The sequence below is a fragment of the Nematolebias whitei genome, chromosome 1 (genome assembly GCF_014905685.2).
Source record: "Nematolebias whitei isolate Nwh7 chromosome 1, NemWhi1, whole genome shotgun sequence".
In the NCBI taxonomy this organism is placed as follows: Eukaryota; Metazoa; Chordata; class Actinopteri; order Cyprinodontiformes; family Rivulidae; genus Nematolebias; species Nematolebias whitei.
The window spans coordinates 52,379,828-52,389,817 of NC_056498.1; the positions used below are offsets into that span (position 1 = coordinate 52,379,828).

Sequence of the window (9,990 nt, forward strand, 5' to 3'; positions counted from 1 at the left end):
GTTGTGTGAATGTTCTTGAAGCATTCACTCATTTGGGATCAATTTTTCTTCCGTACGTTTTGCGGCGGCTTTCCCATTCAACAATTTTTGTGCTATTTCAATCGATCGTTTATCAAAATGTTCCACTCGTTCAGAAGGGTGCTTACTTCTGGTATTGGTGCAACTTTAGCTTTTTAAAATATTTAGCCTTTTCTGACACTTTTTTCCTTATAAAAAATGAATTGAGCTCATCTTGCATCCTTCAGATCTTTAGATCGGTTTAAAACATTTTACTGCTCCTTTCACTTTTTGTTCTGGTTCAGCTTCTTTCAGCTTCCTTGTGCAAATTAAAACTTTTTTTTTTTTTTTTAACCCCTTTTAGCCTTTTTTTTTTTTTTTTTTTTTTTTTTTTTTTTGCTCTTCAGATTCTTTCTGTTAACTACAACATTGTTGTGCTTCTAACTTTCTGCTAATTTCAGCTTGTTATGCTCCTTTTAGCTTATTTCTACACGTTTCAGCTTTTTCTGCCATTTCATCTACTATTTAGCCGTTTTATGGTAATCTTAGCTTTTTCAGCTAATTCCACATTTTTTGCACCAATTTAAACTTTTTTCAGCCTAATTCAACAAAAATGTGCTCTCCTGTCAATTTAAGCTTCTTTCTACCTTTTTAGCTACATTTCAGCTGCTTTTTTGTGTGTGCTCATTTCTGCTTCTTTCAGCAAAATTGTTCTTGTTTCTTCTGCTAATTTAAGCATGTTCTACCTGTTCAGCTAGATTTTCTTTAGCATTTTTATCTAATTTTGGCAGTTTTCAGATAATTAGGCTGAAAGTAAATTACCACAAAAATCTTGAATTAACTTCTTTATGCTAATTTCAGATTGATATCCTCCTTTCACGTTTTTTTATTTCAACTACTGTTTAGCTGTTTTTATGCTCCTTTTAGCTTTTTCAGCTAATTCCACATTTTTTTTAAAACTCATTTCAGCTTTTTCCACTTCCTTCTGATAATTTAAACTTCTTTCTGCCTTTTCAGCTACTTTCCAGCCATTTTTTTTTTTGCTAGTTTCAGAAATTTTACTAATTTTAGTGCCCATTTCTGCTCATTTAAACAATTCAGCAAATATGTTATTTCTGCTTTCTTCTGCTAATGTAGGCTTGCTCTCCCATTTCAGCTACATTTCACCATGTATTTTAGCTAATTTCAGCAGTTTTTCAGCAAGTTCTGCAATAAGCATTCACACTGAATTTTCACAGGAAATGCATTTTCTCTAGTTTTATTTCAGTTTGCATGTTTGCATATTTTATATGGATTATTCAAGAGAGGCTGACAGAATTTACACTCCTACATTTAATGCATGTGTTTGCAGCGACTATAAAAAGTAAAATAAATTAGTCTGGGCTGGTGGGGAAACAGGTTGATGGAAAGTACCAAAGGAAATGTTAAAACCAAAGCTTTGTGTTGATATTAAGGTATTTGGTTTATATAATTTAGATCCTGAGAGGGCAGGTTCAAGCCCAGGTTGTGTCAGGAAGGACATCCGGCGTAAAACGATCGCCAAATCTTTCCTGCGAGTTCGCTCGCTGTGAAGACCCCGAATAATGGGAGTTGCTGGGAGAAAAACAACTAAAACCATTCAGTAGCTAGTTGAAGGTGTGGATGAACTTAAACAACATAACGTTGAAGTAAACAAACGCACTCATTAAAATATTTATTTCTCAGTCCAAGACATTGAATTACACCTTTTACTCTGATTAAACAAAGTTTCTGCTTAAAATAAATCTCGTCTTGACGCATCAGTCTGCAGAACAAGAACAAGTAGAGTACGACTAAAACTTATTTCTGAGTTAAAACAAATTCACAAGCATTTCAATGTATACAAGTATTAAAATCTTGGCTTTATTAAAGACAAAATATTTACATAAATTACAAGACAATTTACAAGACGGCTACTTTTAACGGCTTGTAATCCTCACACAATGATTTGTTTTAAAGTTACTTGGTGCAATAGAATAGTCTAAAAAAAAAAAAAAAAAAAAATCAAGTTTGGTAAATAAAAACTTTAAGCAAAAATTACCAGACGTTTGTTCAACTTTTAAAAAATAGCTCAATAATGGCAATGCTCGTAGAAGTCGAGTTTGATGCACCAATACGTATTTATGGTTGTATTTCTTGAATATAGTATGTACTAGTGTTTCCACTGAGTGCACACCCATAGCTGACAACTAGTGGCTTCAACTCTTTCAAACTGCACCTTTTCAGGATTTAATGTTTGATTTAATTGAGTACTTTTTAGAAATTTTTTTTTATTTTATTCCTGCTCCTTACATCTGCTGCTTTGTACCTGAGCACAAATGCAAACGTGGCTTCAGGTTCAAGTTTCAGTTGAAGAAATTCTCATTTTGTGAACTAAACTGGTTTTATAAGTACAATGCAAAACACAGTCTCTCTACGTCTACTTAATTTTGAAATGCTTCAGTTAAAGCAAGTGGGAAAATGTTGCTTTTGAGTTTCCATCCTGCGCTGAAAGCAGCCCTTCATCTTAAGGTGGTAAGCATAAAAGCTGAGCGATTGAGTTTGCCCGTCGGCCACGTTGTTGGAGCAGGTCTGCTGCGATGCCAGAGTCTGTGATCTGTAGAAGCCCGAGCTGGCGGGGTGGCAGCGACTCAGCAGCCGGCACACGTCCTTCCTGAACGCTCGTGTGAAGATGGTGTACAGGAACGGGTTGCACAGGGAGTTGATGGGATAGAAAAGGATGAGCAGGATTTTGGAGTGGGACACGGTTATGAGGGGCACACACAGGGCGGCGGAGATGGCGAAAAAGGAGATGGGCGCCATGCACAGAAAGTCTGTGAAGATGAGCACGGCCATGCGTTTGGCAATCTTTGTGTCTCCGTGGCGGGTGGCGTGCTCGGGGTTGTGAACGCTGAGATACATGCACACGTAGCAGTAGCACACCACCAGGAACGCGACAACGTTGAGGATGAGCACAGCCACCACATACACTTGAGAGGCCAGAGTGTCGATGTCCATGGGCAGGCAGATGCTCACTTTGCTGTAACTGCTGACGCCCACTAGAGGGAGCAAGGCGACCAGCAGAGAGAAGGCCCAGCCTGCCCCCATCATGGCCGTCACGTGATGCATCCGCAGCCTCTTGTTGACATGCATGGCATTGGTGATGGTGTGCCAGCGTTCAAGGCTGATGACAGTCAGTGTGTACACTGAGAGCTCACTGGCAAACACGGTCAGAAACCCTGCAGTGCTGCAGCCAGGCCCCGTCTGCCAGTACGTAGCGTGGTTGTAGTATTCATGGCGGGAGTGATGGTCCATGAAGGCGATCAGCATCAGATAGAGCCCCATGCAGAGGTCTGCAAAGGCCAGGTTGCACATGAGGAATCTGGAGATGCTCAGCTTGCGGTGGCTAACGAGCAGGATGATGAGGACGGCGAGGTTTCCAAACACGGCAAACACTGTAATGATCCAGGTGAGACAGCGCAGGAAGGGGAAGCCCAGCAGGTCCTCACAGGGGTTGAAGGCATCCGGCTTTGGGGTGCACGTGACAAAGGGGCTGTTGAGGCAATCAAATTCCAGGTCTGGATACTGAAAGTTGATGTCGTTAATGAGACTCGTGGCATCATCGGTGGGCTCTCTGAAAAATACACACGTGTAACTGTTAATAAATTGTAAGAATAAAAGGCAAACTGTTTCAATGACTTGTTTCCCACTTTATTAGTGGTTTATCTTTCTCATCCAAGACACCTGATGCTTGTAGGATCAGACGTAAAGAGACAGATTGGAGGCTGCTTTTTAGCAGCTGAACAACCCATTTGCTCAAATGCACCAGACAGTTATAACATTAAAAATAAAAATTGGATAAGGTGTACTGCAAATAGCACACATCAGCAAAACGAGAGTAGCTGGTGTTTTTTAATTTTTAAATATATTTATTATTGCACTTTGCTTTCTGTGACTCTACTACTGTAGATGTTAACATGATGTCAGAGCTGCAAGATGTTTCCACAGGTGAGAAGGAGACCTTTGACTCCATCTAACATGATGAGTACCGTTTCACTAATGGACTGAATGATTTCTACTATTCATTCAGTGTCACTCCAGGTATTGCTAATTTTATTATTTTTTAAAATCACTTTATTCTTTCTAAATATGAATATTATTTCATTAGTTCTGCCATACATACATAAGTTATTGCTTTTTTTAAAGTTAAGGATTTAGCTATCAAAAACACACGCATACCCTATTATACACCCTAAATAAATATGCTTTAATGATCCATAAAAATAATTTGACTTACAATCCAGTTCCACTGAGATTACACAACTTGGTTAAGTTTTTCGAGGCACTTTCCCTTTAAAATAAATAAAGAGAATAGGTTATTTCACACAGTGTCAATAAACTAGAGAAATTACAATCCCGGCAAAAAATACAGTGTGAATGCTTATTGCAGAAGAACGTGCTGGAAAACATCTGAAATTAGCTAAAAAAAAAAATGCTGAAATGTAGTTGAAATGGAAGTACAAGCCTAGATCAGTAGGAGAAAACGGAAAGAACACACGTTTGCTGAATTAGGTTTAAATAAGCAGAAATTAGCACAAAAATTAGTAAATTTACTTAAAAAAGAGCAGAGATTAGCAAAACATAACTGCAAAGTAGCTGAAAATGCAGAAAGAAGCATAAACTACCAGGATGAGGAACAAGTTGAAATTTATAAATAAATAAATAGTGGAATTAGCTGAAAAAGCTAAATTTAGCACAAAACAGCTAAAAATTAGCTGAAATGGTAAGAAAAAACTGAAATTAGCTGAATAAAACTGAAAGAAGCATAACAAGCTGAAATTAGTAGAAAAAAGTGAATTAGGCAGAAAGTAGCAGAAATCACTACAACAGACTTGAATTTATTATAGAAAACTGCTGAAATTGGCTAAAAATGTTAAAAAGGTAGCTGAAAATGTAAAACAAGCTTAAATTAGTTGAAGAAAACGGAAAGAACATGTTTGCCCAATTAAGCTGAAAGAAGAAGAAATGAGCACAAAAAAGTGGAAATTATCTGAGAAAAGCTTAAATTAGCACCCAAAACCAGCTGAAAAAAAGCTAAAATAGCAGAAAGAAGCTGAAATTACCAGAAGGAAGTGGAGAGAGCACAATTTTGCAAAATTAGGCTGAAAAAAATTTGGAATGAGTGCAAAAAATGTTGAATTGGCTGAAAAAGATAACTAAAATTAGCATAAAAACAGCTATATAGTAACTGAAATAGCTGAAAAAGCGGAAACTTGCAGAAATAATCTGAAAGGAGCATAAACTGAAATTAGCAGAAGCAAAAGAAAAGTTAGAAGAAGCACACAAATGTTGTAGTTAGCCGGAAGAATCTGAAAGGAGCACAGCTGAAAACCCAGTTGAAAATAGCTTAAAAATGTTTAAATGTGCACAAGGAAGCTGAAAGAAGCTGAACCAGAACAAAATGTGAAAGGAGCAGTAAAAGGTTGTAAACAGATCTAAAGATCTGAAGGATGTAAAATGAGCTCAAGTCATTTTCTAAGAGGAATAAAGTGTCAGAAAAAGCTAAATATTTCAAAAAGCTAAAGTTGCACCAATACCAAAAGTCATAGCAGGATTGTTCTGAAAGAGCTGAACGTTTTGATTTATGATTTGTTGAAATAGCTTAAAAGCTGAAGGATGAGAACTGTGCCGAAAAATGTACGGAAGCAAAATGGGTCACAATAGTGTGAATGCTTCATAAACATTCACACAATTATCTAATTACCAGCCTGTTGTGCATCCATCAGACAGAACTGGTTTATGCAGATGTGAATGGATCTGCTGCATCGGCTGAAGTGCCGCTCGCTTACCTTCGTTTCCGACGCCCCGTGTGGAAGGCGCAGCAGTGGCTCGGGTACGTCAGCTCGGCCTCCAGCAGCTCGGCGAGGCTTTCTAATGGAGGGAGGCTTTTGAGAGTGAACGCAGAGCTGGCGTTCAGGGAGAGCACCTGGTTCAACCCTTTATGCGGGAGGGAAATCAGAATTGTGGAAGAAACGTCCCTGAATCCCATAAACACAGAATAAGATACATATAAGTGAGAATTAGTAAAAAAAGTAAAAAAAGAATGGTTTCAAATATGCTCCTCCACTGCCATGAGCCACTCCACAAGTCTATTTTATAAACTAAAGGGTTACAAAACCCCTTGAAGCATGGAAATAACTCTTGAGCTTTTTCACGAACAACTGCCTGACTACAATGTGCAATATATTTTTTATTTAATGCTAAATGATGTTAAAACACTTTATTTTGTAACATTACACTCATCAAAGGTAGAAAATGTCCGTGCTGGACCTCACACATGCAACGAGCCGAGCATTTCAAACATTCACGAGAGCGATAAGAGGAACTCTCTCCGCACAGAGACCTTGTGGTCTGTGTGCAACACTTTATTTTCTTGCTAATCAACATTTAGCAGTTTTTTTTTTTTGTGTGTTGGTTGTTTACAAACAGGCTGTCGCAACAATAAAAAAACATAATGAATATTAATTTAGCTTCTTGACGCAATTCTCATTTAATTACCTTATTAATGAGGTTTATTGAACATATTGAATTAATTACAGTGTTGAAAATGAAGCTGCATTATTCTGTAACTTTTTGTTTTTATACTCAAACACATTCAGATAACTATTGTGCATGATTCAAAGTCAAATGTTTCATAAATGACTAAAGACTATGTAGATTATTAAAAAGTGAACAAGTACTTTGCAATGGTGAGTTGCAAAAAACTGGATCATTTAATGTCAAACTAATATAGTTAAAAATGCTTTAGCTGTCCTGTTTAGTCTTTAAAGGATTTAGCTTTTTTTTAAATTTTATGGATCCACTAGTTTCATAATAAAAAAAAAAACATATTTTTCGGACTACACTTAAAATCATTTAATTTTCTCAAAAATTGACAGTGAGCCTTATAATCCGGTGCGCCTTATAGTCCGAAAAATACGGTAAGATTAAGATTCTGAAGCATATCATGTTGCATGCTGCAAAAAATACAACAATTTTAACACCTTTCTCTTTATTTTTGGCTAAAATAGCAACAGCTGAATGTAGCTATGGTTAGTTAAAATAGCAAAAGACTAGCTAAAGGGATTAAAATCTCAGCTAGAAGTATAAGAAACTAGTTAAAAGTAGCTAAAAATTGACATATTTTTGATAAAATAAGCAAAAATATAGTTATAGTAAAATAGTAGCTAAATGAATGATGTCTGGTTTAAGAAGCTGTCAAAGTTTCTCCTTTTTTGCTAAAAAGAGCAAAAAGCTGGGTACATGCTAAAAGTAGCAGAACAGCAGCTAAAAACCCAGAAGACAAATCCAGAGCAAGCTGAAGCAGGTTTTTAGAGAACGTTGTAGAAGGACGTGAATACATCTCGATGCGTTTCTATGGGGAAAATATTGAAGTGTAATATTTTAAGAAATAGTGCAGCTGAATATTTTGATGCATGAATGGCTAAAAAAAAAGCACAAAGTAAGCAAAAATATCTTAACTGAAAGAAATGTACAGAAAAATAAACACATTAGATCAAAGTTCATGCTCAATAATCCAGGTAAAAAATCTAAAAGTTCAGTCAGGTCATCTGGACATTTTTTTTTTTTTTGAGACGTTTCATCCTTCATCCAAAGGACTTCATCAGTCAGAGTAGCCACAACAAACTCAATCCCATAAGCAGCACATTCACATAGTGGACCAACCAGTTTGCTGGTGATAAGATGAGTCTGCCCTCTCCCCCGTCAACTCCTCTGAGGCAGACAAGGCCAAATTGATCTGCTGCTTGTGGGACTCAGTTTGTTGTGGCTCCTTGGACTGATGAAGTCCTTTGGATGAAGGACGAAACGTCTAAAAATAAAGGTCCAGATGACCTGACTGAACTTTGTTGGATTTTTTTTTTTTACCTGGATTATTGAGCATGAACTTTGATGTATGAACCACTTTGACTATGGCTGCCTCAGAGGAGTTGACGGGGGAGAGGGCGGGCCACAGAAACCATCTTATCACCAGCAAACTGGTTGGTCCACTGTGTGGGTGTACTGCTTGTGGGAATGAGTTTGTTGTGGCTCCTCAGACTGATGAAGCCCCTTTGGATGAAGGACGAAACGTATCAATAAATAAATAAATAGCTAAATAAAAAAGAAACCGTCCAGATGACTTGACTGAACTTTGCTGGAGAAACACATGAATGAATTTACACTCGAATTACAAATACATCAGCTTTAATGCGCTTAATGGGTTTTCACGCTCACCTCGAACATGGCAAATTTTCTGCTGCTTTCATAAATAAAAACAATTTATTGGGTTTTTATCTCCTCAGATATTGAAAACGCTTGATTATAGTGATTGCTCTTGCAGCCAACAATGAAACATCTGCCGTGCTTTGCTCGTGGCGAGAGTTCAAGTCAGCAGAAGCGACTCAAATCGTGGCAGATGTGAGCGCAGCTGCTGAGCCTGACCAAATTTCTGAAAGAGTCACTCCTGCCGGTGCAGACTCTGCTCTTTGAAACGCTGCACGTCTTTCCCGCTGTAAAAGTTGCAGCACGCACAGGAAGCTGGAAGCAGCTAATTTTTTAAATAAAAACTGTACTTTGTGACTTACAGGTACTTTGGACCTATGGCTCCTTCAAAAGCATCTTGGTGGATGTGACTGAGAAACTCGTTGTCTCGCAAATTTCTGAAAAACACAAGCAAGAACAAAATAAGTTGCACGTTTTAACCTCAAGCTCAAACTTAAATTTTCTGCTTGGCACACGGTTTTGAAAGAAAACTGGAGATGACACAATAATGGCTGGCGCTGCCCCCAAGGATTATTCATCTGCTTTTTGTTCTCTGAAGTTGACATTGAGGAGGATAAGCATTGTTTTTAGACTGCAGGGTGTCTGTACACATCTCATCCTCATCAACGTGCAGCATTATGGGGCAAGGCAGGAAAACAACGGGGCATCCAATCTTTTGTTTAGTCTTACATAAGGGTTGTTTACTGGTACGCTCATGCCAGATCCTGACTCCACGAGGACACACCGTACAGCTCACGTACAGTATTTGTCTTAACCATCAGCTTACAGAGTGTTGATCTTCGTCCCGTTGAACGCATGAGACTTGATTTCCTTGAAGCCGTTTCTGACCAGGTTCCTGTCAAGGACACAGATGTTATAAATATTGTTTGCTGTCAGAAACGGCTAATGCCAAGGTTAACGATCTGAACATTTAACTAGAGAAATGCTGAACTCCTCTGCTGAAGAAGCCGAAGAAGCTGAAACTGGAATGGGAAAGCTAACGGAAGCAGAGCAACAGCATAAAACTAAAAGAAACAAAATGCTGGTTAATGACTAAAAAGTTCAAAACACTATCTAAAAGCTAAAAGTATCGACACGTGTCAAAAGTTGTAAATAACAAAGGCTACTTGAAAGCTAAAAGTAGCAAAACACTAGCTAGAAGAAGAAAAGGGCTGATACTAAAAGTATCAAATGGCTAGTTACAAGATAAAGCAATAAAAAGGTAGCTAAATATAAATGAGAAGGCTAACAAAATACTGAAAGTAGCAAAAGGCTAGTGAAAAGCTGAAGTAGCTAAAAGGTATTGAAAAATATTAAAAGGCTAGCTAAAAGTATCAAAAGCCTAGCTACAAGCTTAAAGTATCAAAAGGCTAATTAAAAGCTAAAAGTATCAAAAGGCTGGCAACAAGCTAAAAATATCAAAAGGCTAGCTGGAAGCTAAATGTACCAAAGGCTAGCTAAAAACAAAGTATCAAGACTAGCTACAAGCTAAAAGTATCAAAAGACTAGCTACAAGCTAAAAGTATCAAATGACTAGCTATAAGCTAAAACTATCAAAAGGCTAGCTACATGCTAAAACTATCAAATAGATAGCTACAAGCTAAAGGCATCAAAATTCTAGCTACATGCTAAAACTATCAAAAGGCTAGCTACAAGCTAAAACTATCAAATAGATAGCTACAAGCTAAAACTATC

The 9,990-nt window shown here is 37.6% G+C and overlaps 1 protein-coding gene across 1 annotated transcript in view; it reads right to left on the reverse strand.

The window, feature by feature from the left end:
* Nucleotides 1-2,454: 2,454 nt before the first annotated feature.
* The window catches only part of LOC119425418 (lutropin-choriogonadotropic hormone receptor-like), a 23,074-nt gene continuing 15,538 nt past the window's right edge, over nt 2,455-9,990 (reverse strand). The window contains exons 7-11 of the mRNA XM_037692979.1: nt 9,083-9,151; nt 8,619-8,693; nt 5,844-6,032; nt 4,292-4,345; nt 2,455-3,628 (exon numbers count right to left, since the gene is read on the reverse strand). Of these exons, the coding sequence (XP_037548907.1) occupies nt 2,455-3,628; nt 4,292-4,345; nt 5,844-6,032; nt 8,619-8,693; nt 9,083-9,151 (1,561 nt within the window). The remainder of the gene's footprint in view (nt 3,629-4,291; nt 4,346-5,843; nt 6,033-8,618; nt 8,694-9,082; nt 9,152-9,990) is intronic.